Source organism: Engraulis encrasicolus, chromosome 23 (genome assembly GCF_034702125.1).
Source record: "Engraulis encrasicolus isolate BLACKSEA-1 chromosome 23, IST_EnEncr_1.0, whole genome shotgun sequence".
Lineage (NCBI taxonomy): Eukaryota > Metazoa > Chordata > Actinopteri > Clupeiformes > Engraulidae > Engraulis > Engraulis encrasicolus.
In genome coordinates this window covers 23616849-23636777 of record NC_085879.1, presented here as the reverse complement: position 1 = coordinate 23636777, position 19929 = coordinate 23616849, and the positions used below count along the sequence as shown (strand labels likewise).

At 44.2% G+C, this 19929-nt stretch overlaps 1 protein-coding gene across 2 annotated transcripts in view; it reads left to right on the top strand.

The window, feature by feature from the left end:
• sncb (synuclein, beta) overlaps positions 1 to 19258 on the top strand; it is a 31666-nt gene extending 12408 nt beyond the window's left edge. For both annotated transcript variants that reach the window (XM_063189595.1, XM_063189596.1), the window contains exons 4-6: positions 663 to 781; positions 12177 to 12266; positions 18455 to 19258. In XM_063189595.1, coding sequence (XP_063045665.1) covers positions 663 to 781; positions 12177 to 12266; positions 18455 to 18487 — 242 coding nt within the window. In that variant the 3' untranslated portion in view covers positions 18488 to 19258. The remainder of the gene's footprint in view (positions 1 to 662; positions 782 to 12176; positions 12267 to 18454) is intronic.
• The last annotated feature ends 671 nt before the right edge of the window (positions 19259 to 19929 follow it).

The following is a 19929-nucleotide window of genomic DNA, read 5'->3' as shown; positions in this document are numbered from 1 at the left end:
TTGGTCCTCGCTAGCTACGCAACTACATTACATTGATTGATCTAGGGCTATAGATAGGCAAATGAAGCCACCCTACACCCAAGATGCATTAGGCCAGGGCAAGGTAAAGGTCAGAGGACATTGGATATAGTCCTTCCTGTGTACAAAAATCTATTTTGGGTAAAGCGAGAATTGGAAAAAAAATTATCTTTTGAATTGCCCTTGGCAATACCCTTCAATCCAAGGTCATCGTGTCAGAGATCATGCAGGTATAGGCTGTGGTGTAGGGGTCTAGGTAGGGTTAGCAATTCATTTGGAACAGCCACCTCACAGGCATTTTACATTTCTGGAAATATTGCTGCACCCTATTTACTGTAAAATGGTTACAGTATTAGTGGTAGTGCACGAGAAGGTCGTAATTAAACTATAGGAGTATAAGTACAGTATAAGTATGCTACTAAACTACAATAAAATAGAATAGAATGTATTTTAATATACACTCTATGTTGAGATATCCAGGGGGTTAGGGTTAGGTAGGCCTATCATACTGTATGTACAGTGTAAGTACATAACATTACGTTGTGAGGCATGTACATGTACTGTAAAAATAAAGAGTTAAAAATAGAAAAATAAAAAAGATCATTTAAAAAAAGCTCATTACTGTCCTCCTTTTGTTTTTGCAGTGGCTGAGAAGACGAAGGAGCAGGCCTCTCAGCTGGGCGGTGCGGTGATGTCGGGCGCCGGGAACATCGCAGCAGCCACGGGCCTGGTGAAGAAGGATGAGTTCCCCTCTGACATGAACGTAAGTCTTAGTCTTTGCTTCCCTCAAGGGCCGTACACACACGACGCTGCTAGTTACTCGCTCAGCTAATGAACTCAATAGAATGTCAATGTGTTCCAGCGAGACTAGCAGGCGAGTAGGCGAGTAGTACTGTACAAGCGATGCGATGTGGGCGGATCCCGAGTTGAAAATATTTTATCTTCGAGCGAGGCGAGTAAGCGAGTAACCAATTGGAATGCAGAGTTCGGTACTTCTCGCCTGTTCATTGGCAGTTAAAGCCGCGGGAACTTTCAGCGAACGTTCCATGAAAGAGTGGCGAGTAGGCGAGCAAGCGAGAAGCTAGCAATGTGTGTGTACGCCGCTTTACTGTGCGAGATAGACGGCGTTGAAAGAACTAAAACACAGTCCCGCTTGAAAAGCACAGATTAGGGGCTATGAACACGGCAAACGATTCAACCTGAAGCAGGGATCAGGGAGAGCAATGTTAGGTGAAATAAAGTTGCATGGAAAATACAGTACATTGAAAAGCGCGGGCCATTTTTTTTAATGTCTGTCTGCTGTGCTGCGCGGTCTGGTGTAGCTAGTTCTGTTGATTGCAGTGGAAGCAGATACGTCTTTGACTTAATACATCCAGCATAGCCACAGCTTAAGCTTTCCCAAAGCAAACATTTTCATTAATGCTATTATTAGCAATGCTAAAAAAGGAAACTCTGAAGGAATCTGGACAAACATAGAAAAATGACAACCGTAGTCAGTTCTATTGATTATAGTCAGGGCTATAACTTACAGTAACTCTTACTAACCAGTAAAATGCTGGTGAAAACTCAGTTTAGCTGGTAGAAAATAAAACTCACTAGCCACTTTGACACATTAGTGATTGTGTGTTTGGCTAGTCAGATTAAGATCTACTAGCCATTTTGGCTGATGAGGGGAAAAGTAAATTTAAAGCCCTGATTAAAGTGGAAGCTAATTGTAAAAGTCTTGCAAATGTCTTTGACTAAACACATGCAATGTAGCCCTAGCTTTACCTTTCTTGAAGGAAACATTTTGTATTAATGTTGTTATTATTATTAGCAAACAAATACTGAAACATAGAAAAATTCCAAGTTACACACGGTACATGGTTCTGTGGTTCTGATTGACTAAAATAAATCCCAGATACAACTTGAAGAAAGACTAATTCCCCTTGGACATGAATGTAGGTTTCATTTCCCAATCCCCCTTAGCGTTCCCTAAATATAGACACTGATAATACAGGTCCTAGTTTAAAAAGTCTGACTAACTTGATCATATACTGGAAAGCTGTGATTGCTCGTCTCCTTTTACAAACTGTAGCTCGTGTGTGTGTGTGTGTGTGTGTGTGTGTGTGTGTGTGTGTGTGTGTGTGTGTGTGTGTGTGTGTGTGTGTGTGTGTGTGTGTGTGTGTGTGTGTGTTGGTGTGTGTGTTGGTGTGTGTGTTGGTGTGTGTGTTTGCATGCATGCGTGCCTGTGTGTGTGCGTGTGCGTGTGCGTGTGTGTGTGTGTGTGTGTGTGTGTGTGTGTGCGTGTGCGTGTGTGTGTGTGTGTGTGTGTGTGTGTGTGTGTGTGTGTGTGTGTGTGTGTGTGTGTGAATTGTATTTTATTATTTTGTGTCCTTTTTTCCCAATGCTGTCCAACGGGTCAGTATTTATGAGGGTATTGTGCAATCGTCCAATTAGTGGTTAGTAAGCCTCCACCGCCGCCAGCGTTTGTCTCCAGGTGTCAACATGGTCCACAAGTTACACAACTTTTTACAATGTTAATTCAACACCGGAATATTTGGGTTTAACACTCAGAGTGTTGATCCTACTCTAGATGATGGGATTTTTACTGTGTTCTGATGCATGCAGTGCCGAATTAATGCACAGGCAAAATACGGCTGCAGCCTAGGGACCTCCGCCTGCCTGGGTCACTTGTCCCGGGCCCAGGGAGACAGGGGGCCCCAGAATTCGGGGCCTAAATACATTGTACTGGATTTGGGGCCCTTTCAGATGATTTTGTCCTGGGCCCAGCCAAAGCTGTCAGGGGCCCTGCCCTGCCCACAGCAACCTGTAGCCTAGGGGCCTCAGGCCATGTTTATCTAGCCAGGCCGCGCCCTCCTAGTGACACAACACCTTCGGCATTGCAACTAGCCAGGTCAAGAGCAAATGCAAGTACTTTCTGATTTCCCCAAAAGTACGGGAACTCCTCTCACTTTGTCGGGAAACAAACAACCATAAGCAAACCAAGGGAGGCGGGTCAACCATACCGTTTGGGAAATGTTAATTGTTATGCTTTTGGTCAGACCAAGTGTCAAAGAGATTTAAAAGTCGATGATAATCAGGTTTTTCCGGGGGCCCACAGCAACCTATAAGCCTAGGGGCCCCAGGCCATGTTTATCTGGCCCTGTCTGCATGTCTTGCCTTCAGTTGAAGGAGAGAATTGTGCACATCCCAGGAAAAGGTGCAGGATAAGAGTAGGATAAGAGTAGCTGATATGTTTATCAGCTAATGGGGATCCTAATAAATTATCAGCCAATTGTAGTTTTTAAAGTGAGAACACTTAAAATCCTTTTTGTCTTTGATTAAATTATTCTCACTTTGAAAACTGCATGTCTTGTCTTGCCTTGCCTTGCTCTCGGAGTGCAGGGCTTGCATCAGTGGCCTGGTGATGAGCTATGGAGGCAGATGGCCTTAGAGGAGGTGCTGCCACCACCGTCACGGCCCTGTCGACTTGCTTACCCTCCGTCACGGTCGCCCCTCTCCCCTCGCCCCTCTCCTCTCCCCTCTCCCCTCGCCCCTCTCCCCTCTCCCGTCGCCCCTCTCTCTTCTCTCTTCGCCCCTCTCCCCTCGTCCCTTGCCCCTCGCCCCTCGCCCTCTCCCCTCTCTCCTCTCCCATCGCCCCTCTCTACTCTCTCTTCGCCCCTCGTCCCTCGCCCCTCTCCCTTCTCCCCTCTCCCCTTCGACCTTGCCCAATGTCAGGCATTCACCCATCACCACAGGCCCCCAGTACACACACAGCAATTACACACCCTCCAGATGGGTGATTGTTGCTGCTGGAATACGTACAGCATAATTATTCTCATTCAACTATGTTTCTTCAATGTCATAATTTTTTTTTAACTAAGTTTGATGTTATTCAATGTCATTATCTATAATAGTAATAGGCCTAAATATGTAAATAATAATAATAATAATAATAATGTATTAATATTTAATAATAATTTACTAAGAATAACCAGAAGTTCCCAAAATGCAGACAATGAGGCATTGAGACAGAATCCCCTGCCTAATACTAATTCTAAAGCTATCAGTGCATGCAAAACAATGTATATGCAATGCAGCACAACGTGGCTATCACATAGACAGGCGAGGAACAGCAAATCTAAACAGATAAAAAATATCTATACTAAACAGATAAAAAACTTTGTATTAGTTTACTCCACACATGGTGCACAGAGCATGTCCATGCCGAAGACAGGATATTGCCTTGCCCTCTAGATGTTTGATGGAGGCTTTAATATGTCAGGACGTTCTCGGGCCCTAGTTAATAAGCTGTTCCATGTTTAATGGAAAACAGGCTTAATGAAAACGGGTGGGTGCAGACGGAGGAGATTGGATTGTCCACCCAACCCACATACGCTGTTTCTTTGTCTATTTAATGCATGCAACCATGCACATACATGCACATGCGCATGTTAACATGCTCATACACACACCTGCGCAGGCACACGGGCAAACACACATACACACACACAAACACACACGCACACGCGCACACACACACACACACACACACACACACACACACACAGATATAACTCATTTAATGTACGTACAGTAGTGTTGGCTACTGAAATACCTAGTAGAGATAAAAACTGATAATATCAATAGTAATGTCCTAGATTACGACTTCACCATTGTCAACATCTCATTTATAACAAGGGCCATGTCTTAAAAGTTTAAGTGTAATTCTAGGGTGGCTGTGCATTGCCCAACCCCCCAACCCCCCTCCCCATCCTGCCGGAGAGGGAGGGGGAGAGAGAGAGAGAGAGAGAGAGAGAGAGAGAGAGAGAGAGAGAGAGAGAGGGAGAGAGAGAGAGAGGAGGACGCACAGGCTTTGGGTCTCAGATGCATATACTGTAGCAGTCTTATTGATCTGGGGTTGGGGGCAAGACACTGTCTGCATTAAAATGGGTCCGCAACCAGCAAAGTCACTTTGAGCCAACACACCAAAACAAACAAACAACACACACATACACCGCCGGTCTGTGAATCTACTGGGTAAGCGTGTTGAGTCTCAGCCCTCAAGTGTAGACAGACCAGACCAGATTTTGTTTTATGGTCCAGTTTTCAAAGGTTTATTGCACCAGAGACAAGAGTGAGTCAGCGTTATAAGAAAGAGAAATGTCTCACATTCAGCAAACTTGCCTCAAGGCCTAATATGCAGCAGATACTGGCAGACTATTGCTCTCAGTCCAGCCATTTGTGAAATTAAAGGAATATTGGGAGAGGTTTTATTTTTTCAAACTAAATCACCCGTGTTAAGCTTCAGTTGGATGCCACATTTATCGTATTAGGACATTACTCAATATTAAGTCTGAAATGTGATTAGATTTTTTTTTAAAAAGAGCTAGATTGATGGTGATGGCCAGTCCCCACTAGCCATAAGCTGTCCAACTGCGGTGTAAAAACTACACAGTTATTTCCACAGTGTTAATTCACCACAAAGGGAGTAATGGGCGGTTCTAGACAGGGGGCCAGGGCCCCTGTAGATTTCCTCCTGGCCCCTTTTGTTGTGGCCCCTGGCTGAACAGCCAATGACTGCGACATGATATGCATTTTTGTACATCATATATTATTTAAAACATTAAAAAATTATCTCTTTTTCCAATTGATGTGCGCCCGTGAAAAAAAATTGGCCCTACCTCGGCCCCCCTGGTAATGTCGCTCTAGAACCGCCCCTGAAGGGAGTAGGACCAACCCTCTGAGCGTTACCCTCTCCTCTCTGAGTGCTAAATTGCTACTGTGCCATATTTGGAAATTAGCTTTTTGTACACATCTCCTTGAGTTAAATGATTCAGTTTTTACCTTTCTCCTGTACTTCCAGCCGCTCTGAGTATGGCAGTGCAAATTCTACCTCCAAGCTACCAATTAATATTGAATCCTATGAGACCAGCTAGCCGCCAGCTGGTCTCATAGGATTCAATGTTAATTGCTAAATTTTACTGTGTAGCCAGTGTTGCTTGCAGACTAGTGCTCAATCTCAAATGGTCCACTAGTGTACCTCAATGTTTTATTGTGAATGGCATATTAATTGCGCACTGAAACATAGTGCCTGAAGTGCACAAGTGCATCTGAGACACAGGACCAATCTGTGAGTGTGTGTGCACCTTCTGAGAGTCAAGCAGTTAACTTAATAAGCAGTCCACCTGTTCGCACTGAAAGTAGCACAGGGGGAGATTCATTGAGCTAATGAATGAGGTGGAGGGTGAACCAACACATGCTGAGATACACACATGAAGCCATCAGGGGTTTTCAACAGCCGAGGTGCATCTACATTCACAGAAAGCAATAAACATGTGCTTGCGGACCATTTTCAAAATTGTTGTTTTTTCCCTTGTTTGTTTTCATCCGCTAACATTCGTTACCCAATAACTTTCGGGGCATTCAAAGCGGGTGGCAAGCTTTTGCTAACATTCGTCCTGCATTACTGAACTTGACAGAGTCTACATCTCATTTTTTTCCCTTCTTCTTCTTCTTCTTCTTCTTCTTCTTCTTCTTCTTCTTCTTCTTCTTCTTCTTCTTCTTCTTTCTGGTGTCTGTCCATCCCTTTAATGCACTGCCGGGGCGGAGGGGTGGATCACAGTGTGTGCCAGAAACAAGGCAGTAATTGGCGGGAACTGGAACACTGTGTTCTTGGGTTGAAGAAGAAAAGTGGTGGGCACATTTAACCCTTGGCTTCCTTGTTATGTTTTTAGCACTTTTAGCATGTTTTCTATTGAGGGAACCTCATTAAAAGTAATAGTATTGGTAAACAAAAAGAAAATGTGTCTGACTTCATTACAAGCAGTGTTTAAAGTGCACTGTGCATTGCCTCTCATGTACTACATACTGTACTACGTATACCCGTAGATAACTCTTAGTAGTCCTAAACGTAAACCTTAAGCCTCGACCCTAATCAAAGGTACATCTTGTATCGGCACATGTAAGTAGCTTTAATGAAATTAGCTATGAAACCTACTAGACACCCATAAGACTACTTAAACTTAAAGCAACACTAAGCAGTTGTCATTATTTCTGGTTGCCACTTGCACACTGTTTACACATATGTAGCTGTGTATTTCGATAAATAGACTGGGGTACATTTCTCAAAACCATAGTTGCCAACTACATTAGCTACTTTGTTATTTGCAATGCAATTTCCCATTGACAACTACCCAATTTGCTAACTGGCTAACAACTATGCTTTTGAGAAACGCACCCCAGAACTGTCTGGCGTTGAACTACAGATGTCTTGCTCCTCCCAAACTAGCTACCCATACGGAAAAGATATGTACTGTATATAACTTGCATGCCTGTGCATGTTTTATAAAGTCTTATATAAAAACTATATGATACGATGTCAGTTTTGACTGAAATTAATTTTGCATCCCTGCACAAGACTCCTTTAAGACAGGACATACACATTAACATCACAAGACTATTGCACATGTGTCATGCATGTGAAGCATAAAGCATCAACAGACAAAACCAACTGGGATCTGGGACTAGTATCCCACAGTCACAGATAAAAGGCAGGCAGAGGACACCAGCCTATGCACAGACATACAGACATACATGCATATGTACATACATATGTGACATTGCATTGCCATCGTGGAGTGATGGCACTATGCATACAGTCTTAAGGCTGATTCAACAGAAGAATTGATTGATGTGTGAAGGATGTTAAAGTCGGTTGCGGTTAAGGAATTCTGAAGCGCCTATTTGAGGGTAATAGCTGAATCATCTTGTAAGTTTTATAGCTTTTCCGTATGGGTAATTGGTGAGAATGTACAGTAGCCTTCAGACAGAGAAATGGAGGCTCCACTGTGTATCTACGTGGGTACAGCTGCCTTTCACTGTGGCAATACCCTTTGCAGACCAATTATGTGTCTACCAATGTGTCCTTTTATCTACTTTCCAAGGGACATAGTATTGGAAAGGATTGGTCTTGCATGACCTTTGGGTATTGAAAAAAACTGAAAGGCACTTCTGTAGCCCACCTGGAAAGTATTAAAAAAAAAATCTTTGTTTATTCAGCTCTATTATGAGAATAGTATATAATGGTCCCAATTGATTCAGTGTTAATGCAACTCTGAGTGTGAATTTCAACAGTCACTACGTTTAAATGATGAACACTAATTTTCAGTGGCACCAAAGGTTAGCTCAAGATGAGGTAATTTCAGGACTTTAAGAGTCATATTAACACTGGTATTTTTTTAACTGTGTATTGAAAAGACAAGGCAGAACATTGTTGTCATGTTTATCTGTTGCTCAGCAGCATGCCCACCCACTGGGCCTATGAGCCCCTTGTTGTTGTCTCCCGTTGCCGCGGTAATCTCATAAATTGCTTAGTCTGAGCTTAAGCTAAGGAGCTTCCACACGTACGGTAGGCTACTGCAATTTCGAAGCTTCTGCTGCTGCACTCGAAGAAGGAGTTTACCTCTACGAAATAAATAATGCATGTGTACAGTCAACAGGCTGTAATAACGAACAAAAGAAGCCGTTAACCCTACATGAAACAGGATAGCAGACAACTCCACCCCCCACCCCCCCTTAACCATACATACATGTCTGTAGACATGGTGTTGGCCTCTAGGGTGTCACCCCCCCCCCCCCTTTCTTTTGTCGGACACCTCAGGTCACTGGTGCTTCTACCCATTTGGGGGCCCTAGGCGAAATACAGAAATAGGGCCCTGATGAAGTATTTTTGCTGGCATTTACCATATCGGAGATGACTGTTGGGGGCCCCCTACAGTGGACAGTTGTAGTGGAGCCCTAGGCAATTGCCTAGTTTGCCTATTGGTAAAACCGACTCTGCCTCAGGTAACTATGAGATGGTGAGAGCATTTCAAAAAAAGTTTCGTTTGCTACTCCTCCGCGCCGTCATTCATGAGGCCTAGACCTTTTTAATGAGTTCGGTCCGCAGTGGTGAGCTCATAACTTCCTGTGCGCGGCGCGGCGCCGGTGCGAATCTTCAGATGGAGTCCGTTGACAATGCTGTAAGATTAGGAGTCTGTTCGCCGCATGGCCTAATTGACATGATTAGCCAGCCAGGGTTAAAAATAAACACTGCCACTGCTGCTGACAGCCCCCCTTGGCTGGCTATTGGTTCTACGTCAACGGAGCAGAGAATACCGCCCCACCCCAACTCCGACCCTTAACACACATACATACACACAGACACACACACACACAAACACACACACACACACACACACACACACACACACACACACACACACACACACACACACACACACACACACACACACACATTTCATCCGGCACCACTTACCATTCCTTCTCACCTTCCGTGCCGGTACGGTACAACCCCACACACACACTACTCATAAGCACAACAAAGAATGTGGTTATTGGTTCATTGTAAATGTAATGGGACCCCCCAACTTGCACCACTCCCCCACCCCTCCCCCCACCTACTGCCTGTACATCGTCTCCTTCCTGGTCTGCCTCCCCCCCCCTCCAATTATCTCAGGAGCACAACAGAGGAAGCTGAAACTGACACGAGGAGGTGTCCCCATTGTGGGGATGTCACCGTTTAGGGGCCTCTGCAATTAACTGTAACTGTGAGCAAAAAAAAAACAAAAAACGTGAAGGGTCTGTCTTGTCTATTGGCATGCTGTGTGCAACCTACACTGCGCTTAGCATCTGTGCATTCGTGATAAAGGAGAAACACCTACACAGTAAAACCTGCAGTGTTAATTCAACACCTAGAGAGTACTCTGGGACCAAACACACTCTAGAACAGAGTTTCTCAAAGTGTGGTCCGGGGACCATTGGTGGTCCGCGACAGAGCTCAGGTGGTCCGCGAGTGGATTTCTACTTTCCCAAGACGAGCTAGAAGTAGGCTATATTTGTAACACAATTACAAAGTTAAACACATGGAAAGTCTTATTTTCAACACAGTAATACAGGCTTGTAATATAAATAAAAAGTAAGTAATCTGCATTGAAATTAGCCGTGTCAAATTAGCACCCCTCAAATGTCAATTGAGTTGACAGGTGGTCCCTGAACACATTTTGGGGGATAAAGTGGTCCTCGGTCTGAAAAAGTTTGAGAAACACTGCTCTAGAAGATGTTAAATTGACTCTCTAAAAGTATTAAATCATCACTGTATTTTTTTACTGTGCGCTTGTGCAGTGTAGACTGTGCTCAGCATCCTTTACAATAAAGACACCTGTGGTGCCAAAGCAGTGGCGGAACAATTGCGCACAGGGCCCCAGGGCAAAACACTGACAAGGCCTCATGCGGCCTGCCAAGGTCATAATAGCACCCTCACCACCAATACAGGAGGGCCCTGGGCCCAGGGGCAAGTACCCTACTTGCCCCACCTGTAGCTCCACCCCTGTGTCAAAGAGACATGTGGCAAGTGGGTGGAATTATTTTCTCTTTAAGTGGATTGGCTCTAAGAGCTACTGGCAAAGAGACTGTCTTTCTTTTGTGGTTCTTCTTTGCCATTTTCATCTTGTGTGTGTGTGTGTGTGTGTGTGTGTGTGTGTGTGTGTGTGTGTGTGTGTGTGTGTGTGTGTGTGTGTGTGTGTGTGTGTGTGTGTGTGTGTGTGTGTGTCTGTGTGTGTGTCTGCGTGTCTGTGTGTGTGCGCGCATGCATACGTGTGTGTGTGTGTGTGTGCGTGCGTGTGTGCGTGCGTGCGTGCGTGCGTGCGTGCGTGCGTGCGTGCGTGCGTGCGTGCGTGCGTGCGTGTGTGCGTGTTTGCGGGGTGGGGAGGGCAGTTTCGGTGCATTGTTCTCTTTCATCCATTTTATACTGTACTGTATAGGAAAGACAGAAGAGATGTTCCTTTTGCATTTCATGTTCTGAATGAATGCACAACTCCATATTTCTCTCTCTCTCTCTCTCTCTCTCTCTCTCTCTCTCTCTCTCTCTCTCTCTCATGCTGCCCAGAGTGTGGCCTGTACAGTATCTGTATGGATTTGCATTCATGAGCATGCTATAGCCTACTGAACTGGATATAGAGAACCCTATAGCGCAGAGAGACAGGAGACAGAAAAGATGTTCATTTTGAATTCCGTGCTCTGAATGAATGCACTACTCTCAGACATTTTCTGTTTCTGTGTGTGTTTCTGTGTCTCTGTCTTTCCGTCGCTCTCTTTCTCTCTGTCTCTCTCTCTCTGTCTCTCTCTCTCTCTCTCTCTCTCTCTCTCTCTCTCTCTCTCTCTCATATACATGTTCACATGTATATAGACATTTGTATTCATGGGCATACTGTACTATACCACACAGAGTGGTGAGCCACATAAAAAGAATCACATACTGACATGCGTACTATATACTGATATCAGCCAAAGGTGTCAGTTTTATTCAAACAAACTATAAGCTTCCATTTGTCGAGTAATGCACATAATAATCTTCACTTCGATTCACGCGACTTGAGCGACAGTTTGTAGTTGGACTTGAGTGAATATTATGCAAATTAGCTATGATGCGGTTCGGTGACAGCTGCCACAGCCAATGGGAATGTTGGAATACTTGCATTCTGATTTTAACAGACATCGAGTGCGTCTTAATATGCGACCTTGCCTCCTCCACTTGCCTCCTCCACTTGCTTCTCGTCATGATGACATCACTGACAACAGCATTATATTTCAATATCTTGCAAAAGCTCAATTGTAGAGTCTTTTTCTCATTTGCAATTGGGATGGTGAATGAAAAACAGTCCCTCAAAAGTTGTTGTGGCTAGGCTGACAGCTGGGAAACTTTATTGTTTTCTCCACGGAGGAGGGGCCAGGAGGCGGGACGAGGAGACAAGCGCAAGTGGAGGAGGCAAGGTCGCATATTCACTCTATCATACTCTGTCGCTTCTATCGCTCGTATCGCTCTTGCTGCACAGTCCGGCGATTCTCTGTCGCTTGATCTCGTCGCGGCCGGTGTATGCACTCTGTAAAATGATGAAGTGTGGGCCCTACCATGGCCAACCAGTAGGGCACTTGACTGCCATGCAGCCAACCCGGGTTCGATTCCTGGCCCGGCTCATTTGCCGACCTCTCCCCATACACTACCTATCCACTTCTCACACTATCCTGTCATTAATAAAGTCAAAAGACCAAAAAAATCTTTAAAATGATGAAGTGTGTTAAGTGATCGTCCTCTTGTCTTCCTTTTGTGTTCGCAGCCGGAGGAGTACGGCCAGGAGGTGACTGAGGAGCAGGCCGGGGAGCAGCTCATGGAGCCGGAGGGAGAGACATACGAGGAGAACCAGCAGGTGAGGAGCAGACATACACCCATGCACATGGAGACGCACATGCACGCAAGCGCACATGCACCATTTCCCAATGTCAAGTGTTCTAGCCTTGGTAGTACGTGAGACGCCCAGTGGTTGTATGAACTCCGCGGAGTATCCAATCAATCACTAGGCGCTTCACGCACTATCAAGGCACTTGACATTGGGAAATGGTAGTAGTGTATCAAATTATCTACACACAAATCTATGCAGCAGGCATACGTATGTACCCATACACACATGCACGCACACACCCACATGCACACCCACGTACACACACACACACACACACACACACACACACACATATATATATTGTTCATACTGTGTATGTATATATTTATTTTTGTTGTTTGTTTTGCTGTTACTCTAACTGTTAAGTACATTGAGTTGTATGTCTTGTATGAATTGTGCTATACAAATCTGATTGATATATGATATGATAATATGATATATTATATGGGGACATAGTGGGACCAACTAACTAGAGGAGTGTTACATTTGACACTCCAAAGTGTGAAATTCGTGTGGAAGAATTGACTTCAGTGCTTCAGTGTGGGGTCAAAGGGGCATTTTAGAGGTGGCAGTTATCCAGTGGGTCTACTGGAGACGGAGACGGGCTGTCGTGCCAAGCCTGTAGACCGAGCTGAGGGCTGGCAAACCTCCCACAGACCAGAGAGAGAGAGAGAGATGGGGAGAGAGAGAGAGAGCGAGAGAGAGAGAGTACTACACCAATTTGCCTTTGTGGGGCCACTGCTATTGGAACACACCCACATGCTGGGGCCCTCACTCCATGTGGGGCCCAAATCCTGGATCCCATATAAAGCCTGTCCGAATTTGGGAGCATTGATCCATCTTGGGAGCATTGATCAGTGTTGCGGGCGGACCTTTTATTATTTCTTTCCGGCTCACAGTACTCTATGAAAACATATTTGACACCTGTGGTTGCCATTTATGTAAACCACCAACCAACAATTAGTATCTTGCTTACTGGTCCAGTCCTCCTCCATTGCTGTGTGGGGCAGCCATGGCATAGTGGTTAGTTAGGTGGACTTCAGATCAGAAGGTTACAGGTCCAAATCCCACCCCTACACCTCCCTACACCTCCATCCATGGCCGAAGTGTCCTTGAGTAAGGCACCTAGGGATGTAACCAATACCCTGCAGGGATGTAACCAATACTCTGCATCTAAATAACTAAGTCACTTTGGATGTAAAGTGTCAGCTAAGTGTAATGTAATGTAATCAGGGGCAGAGCTATAGGGAGGGTAAGCTGGGAATTTGCCCCAGGGCCCTCCTGTATTGGTCTTGAGGGCCCTATTCTGACCTTAGCAAGCCGTATGGAGGGCTCTACAAGTGTCTTCCCCTCGGTCACTGTGGACAATTGTTCCGCCATTGAATGTAATGTAATGTAATGTAATATAGTGTAATGGCTGTGCTGGCCACTTCCTCATTAAAAACAGGCCTTGCCTGGCTATATTGGGATGTGGTGGTGGTGGTGATGTCGTTACCACCAGGCAGAGCACTGATGCATTGTGGGTAGAGGTGCACATGAGGAGTCTGGCTTTCACTCTGCCTGCCTCTCCCTGCATCCCTGTAAACATGGATTCTCCCAGCCCTGGTAACGGCCCATTGGCCAATCATCACAAACAGGCAGCCTGCCTTGTCAGGCGTGTGACATTAGAGAGAGAGAGAGAGAGAGAGAGAGAGAGAGAGAGAGAGAGAGAGAGAGAGAGAGAGAGAGAGAGAGAGAGAGAGAGATTGCTCTCTGTCTCTGTCTACCCTTCTCTCCCTTTCTCTCTCTCTTCCCTCCCTTCCTCTCCTGCTTCTTCTGTCTCTATCTCTCCTCTCTCTTTCCCTCTTTCTTTCTCCATCTCTCCCTGGTTCTCTCTCTCTATCTTTCCTCTATTTTTCTCTCTTTTTCACTCCCATCCCTGTCTTTCTCTCTCTCTCTCTCTCTCTCTCTCTCTCTCTCTCTCGCTCTAGCTCTCTCTCTCTCTCTCCATTTCCATGCCTCTCTGTCCCTCTCTATCTGTTGCTCTCCCTCTCACACCCTCTGCCCCTCCCTCCCTTCCTCCCTTCCTCCTCCTCCTTGCCGTGTCACTCCTCTCCTCTTCTCTCATCTCTCCTGCCATCTTATTGCCTCTTCCTTGAGTATCCCCTAAGGGAGGGAGAGATGGAGGGGTGGAGGGAGAGATGGAGGGGTGGAGAGTGGAGGGAGGGAGGCAGGAGGCAGCTGTATCGAAAGGACACTCGCTGCCTGCCTGCCTGCCTGCCTGCCTGCCTGCCTGCCTCTCTGCCTGCCTGCCTGCCTGCCTGCCTGCCTGCCTGCCTGCCTGCATGGGTCGTGATGATCCGGGTGGCTTGCTGGTTCACTGATCACGGGGGTGATTGCCCACCACTGCCCTCTGCTGTTCGCAACAGGAAATTACACGATTAGTGACATCAAGGCAGATCTTTTTATTACAAAAAAAAGAAAATGAGATGGTCCGATGATTAAACACCCACGTTATTGCACAGGAAATGTTGCTGTAATGAAACACCACAGTGGGTGATGATAACGAGGCTGTCTTGTGATATTGCCCTGATGTATTTAGCTCGTCTTGGAATGAGGCAATTGAAAAGCGACATGAAGGCCCACTGTATATGAGAATCTATTACAAACCAGCATTGTTTGGACCAATAACAATATAACATGATGCTTAGAATGGCATTGATACAGCTAACCCAATTGTCTTAGGAAAGAAGCATCACATACATTTTAGAAACATACATGTATTGATTAAAAGAAAAGAGAGTTGTTCAGTTTGGAGGAGGCTTTCCTCTTAAAATATTTAGACTGTGAGGGTGCTGGCCCAAATGTTCAACTCCGTATTTCTTAAAAGAGCCCGCAATTTCCACAACATGTGTTTTTCATTGCACAAACATGATTCGGCCTGTGCCTTTTCAGTTTGCCTGAAAATAAAAGAGAAACATGTGCATTTCTTGTGCCCTGCCGGCCATAACCCCTAGAGGTGCCATTGTAGTGTATGGCAATGGCTTGGTAGCTCTGCTCGATTGGGTAGTAGTAGCTCTTATCGACACAACACAGCACCAAGCACGGAGCTTGATCTGGCAAAGATGGACAGAAAGTTCTCAGACACCAAATCAGCAGCCATCTATTTTAATGCCTTTTGTATTCTAGCAGACAGAGGTTAAAGCAATCAGACCGCTGTTCTCAATTACATATGTGCAGCATTGCTTTATCAATTGATACAGGATTTTGGTAACCTGACTCTCACCTAATGAATTCGTGCCGCCTTGCTCCTGTGAGATCATGAAACTGGGCGATAGGGTTGCTCGATTATGAGAAAAATCAATACCACGACTATTTTAGTCAAGTCAATATTGATATCGCCATTTTTTTAGACAATATTTCTTTTAAAGACAAACGCTAAACAATTCACAATCTTCCCTCACTTCAGCAGTGTGAATGGAGGGCCATAGAGAAACACACAGTGGTGTTCTGCATGAGTGTTGGGTTGCAAGTCTGCTCTGTGCTTGCAAGGTCTCAAGTGGAGGGGAATGTGTCGCGCTTAGCGTAACCTGCCTATTGGCAGTATAGACAAAGGACAAAAATATTGTTTCAACTCGATATTATGAAATTAGGAAATTGTTTGTCAGCAATATTGATGTCACAGTGGATGGACAAAATAATGGAAACATCTGTCATTTTGCATCCACAGCCATTTTGCATCTGTCATTTTGCTGTTAATCCCGTTGGATATGGTTCATCCGTGGTGGTATGCAGACATTACCTTGGATACTGTAGCTCTTGATAAATCACAAAGACTTGCTGTCTCGGTCAAAACTGTGCTCTTACCGTGCTAATTGAATCTTCAGACATCACCTTATTGATGCAATGTGCAATTAATGAAGATGAAGTCCACTTGAGCCATGAAACTTCACATTCTTAAATGACAGGTGTTTCCATTATTTTGTCCAACCCCTGTAAATTCGATATATTGCACAGAAAATTGCACACAGAAATACATGAGGGTCTGGCAAGAGTCAGACTTGGATTTTGGAGCCTTATAGCCCCATTTGGGGGGATGGAAGGAAAGCTGTTCAAGTTTACGCTGGGCAGAGAGTGTTGAGGAACATTATGTGTCCATGCTATAACTTTCTGGTTGCTGTGTAGATCCTCATATCCATACTGTTTTATGTAAACAATCAATTTGTTTTGTGTGTCCAAGTATTTACATTGTACTGTACTGTATGTACAGTATCTCCCTACAAAATAAAAGAAAAGGGAAAATCTATGGGAAAATCTTAATGTGTGCAGTAACCAAAGTACACAGGTTCTGTAAGGCAAAATGATATTGCTGAAACCTCATACAGTATGAATGCTGGCCTGTTATGTTATATTTATCACCCTTATACCGCATTTGTGCGCGGGTGTCAAGGTCCCTCTTCCAACTAGCTACTATCAATTGTAATACAATATTGATATCTAAAAGCAGGCAAAGTGAAATGATATTGATGAAAATGAAATGTGGTACATGTGTTATACTCTGTGCTTTGGTTTCATAACTAAAATACGCATTGATGAGCTTTCTTTAGCTTAAATTTCAAGGCAACTTGGCCACCCAGCTACCGCGCACTGTCAATTGTAATAGAAAATGGATGTGTAAAAGCAGACAGAAGTACGGTAGAGTATATGGCCGTAGTCCTCTTTAAACTGCCTCTCAATTAGGGCTGCACGATATATCGAAAATGTATCGATATCGCGATATCACAGCTTGCGATACACGTATCACAAAAGTTCGTTATATCGTGATACCCACTTTAAAATTTTTGATAACAGCCAAATTGGTGAAAAGGTTAAAAAAGGTATTAAAAATGTTGACATTTTAAATTGATGCTGTATATTAGCCATGCTTTTTCTAAATAAAAATAATGTTGGGAATAAAACATTGCCCTCAGTTGTTTCATACATGATAAAGTGTAGAATGGCAAGTAAATATCGTGAGTAATATCGATATCGCGATGTCATGTTATCGTGTAGTGCATATTTTTCTAATATTTTGCAGCCCTACTCTCAATTATCAAGTACTACACACAATATCATATTCATTCCATACACCCCCCCCACCACCTGAAATAGGTGATCAATTATGCAGGTTCAGTCACTCTACAGTGATAAGAACATGGGTTTGGCCAGACCAAACTAGGTACAGTACAGTAGTATAGCACTATTACAATGGATAAGGGCCATTTGTATGATAAAAAAGTCTTGTCAAATAAAAGGGTACTGATGAGAGTTGAAATAATGAAAAAGAAGGGAAAACTCAGAATCGTTATGCGTGCTCTGTTATCATGTACTGTACGTATTGATGTGGTTTCCTTACATTTATCCTCCATATATCTCATTTATTGTGAATTCAAGGCCACTCACCCAGATAAAAAAGGAAAAATGTCCGCTTCAAACAGGATTTTCAGCTCCCACTTACTTCAATTTATTTTTTCCGTGACGTTTCAGGTAAAAATCCTTCTTCAGACGTGAAAAGTGTATGGAGCATAGTCACATTGGGATAGACAAAGAGATAAGAGCATGAGTGAGGGGGTACTCATGGTATGACAAAGGGGCTCAGGGGGTACACAAGACGTAAAAAGGTTGGGAAACACTGGTCTAGTTTACTAAGCTAAGGTAGAGTAGCACTATTGCAATGGAAAAGGGGACAGCCGTATCTAATAGTTAGGGAGGTGGTCTTAAGATCAGAGGGTTGCAGTGTCGAATCTCCCTACCCCTTCATCCATCCATGACTGAGGTGCCCTTGAGCAAGGCACCTAACCCCTTTTTGTTCCAGGGACTGTAACCAATACCCCATAAATAACTCTTAAGTCCAGGGGCGGAGCACTGGTATTGGGACAGGGGGGGCGGGAGATGTGTCAGAGGCATTGGGCCCACGAAATATCGTAGAATGGGGCCCCTACAAGATGTTTGGCAATCGAAAGCCACTGGCAATACCCACCCCCAGCCCCCCAAGTGTTGAGGCCCTATGCCCCCCCCTGCTCCGCCCCTGCTTAAGTCGCTTTGAGTAAAAGCGTCAGCTAAGTGTAATGTAATGTAAATTATGAAAGGGTCCATTTATGTGCTAAAACATTTTTTTCTCTGTGTGTCCTTTTCAGGAGCAGACCCAGGACTACGAGCCTGAGGCGTAAGCACGACCATTCCAGTGTCCAGCCAGCAGCACAACCAACGTTTATACCAATACCAAGGACAAATGCTGACCCCAACACAATAAAGACCCTGGTTGCAAAAAATTACACACACAAGAACAAACAAACAAAAAAACCAAACACAAACAAAGAAAAGCACCCACAACAAATATGAAACATTCCTGCCGAGAGATAATTAAAAAAAGTTCTTCCTTAATAATTAAGATTTAAAAAAAACAATACTTTTATTATGATCTATTGTAAATGTCTTGGTATCACTGTAACGTGTTGGGTGTAGTTTTATGAGCAACAAAGGGCTGATCGGTCTCATTTCTTTGATTCCCTCCCAACGAAATGAGGCCCAATGCCCCCAAAACTTGTGAATCTTTGTACTTTGTGTATCTGTATTTATATATATATATATATTTGTGCAATAGATGTTTCTCATCTTCCAATACAGATATTGGGGGAGATTAAAAAAAATCTCTTCGGGTAAATGTATACAAAAGCAACAATATTCGATGGCTGTGTACAATGCCTGCTTGTGAATTTCTCTCTTTTTTCATCTACTATTGAAGCGAAGTTGTTGATTTTGATGTTTTTCAAGTAAGAGTTTTATACATTGTACCTTTATAGTTGCTTGTGATATCATTTCAGTGAGGTATCTGTCAGACTTGGGCAACTTCTCTGTGTTTATGTGTGAGATGTGTGTGTGTATGTGTGTGTGTGTGTATGGTATGTGTGTGTGTGTGTGTGTACACTGTACGTATGTGAGCTGTGTGTTTTAAAACAAGTCATGTCTTAATGTGTCCTGAGCTCTCAGTGGATGTCCAATCAATATGTGCTTTACAACGCTGGAAATGTCAATATAAAGGTTTTCTGTGTCAAGCAAGACATGCAAATCCTCTGTAAATAAAAAAGGGGAAAATGGAAGAACGGAATATGTGGCTTTCGTTTCTACTATATGCTGGGCCGTTGACGGCTTTGATAGCCGTCATGGAAAATAGGAAAATGTTATCTGAAATGGAATTAATTTGACCTCTGTAAGAGTTAGAACAACACTGGTATTATTCCTGTGTGTATGCAATTCGGAGAGGCTGGGACCGAACCGATTTTCAATTTTACAGTCAGTACCACATGTACACAGTATTACACACACACACACACACACACACACACACACACACACACACACACACACACACACACACACACACACACACACACACACACACACACACACACACACACACACACACTTCACTCACACATTCAAACTCTCTCTCTCTCTCTCTCTCTCTCTCTCTCTCTCTCTCTCATTCTCTCTCTCTCTCTCTCTCTCTCACACACACACACACACACACACACACACACACACACACACACACACACACACACACACACACAACTCTGCCAAAACTGCATACTCTCCATCAGGATGTCTG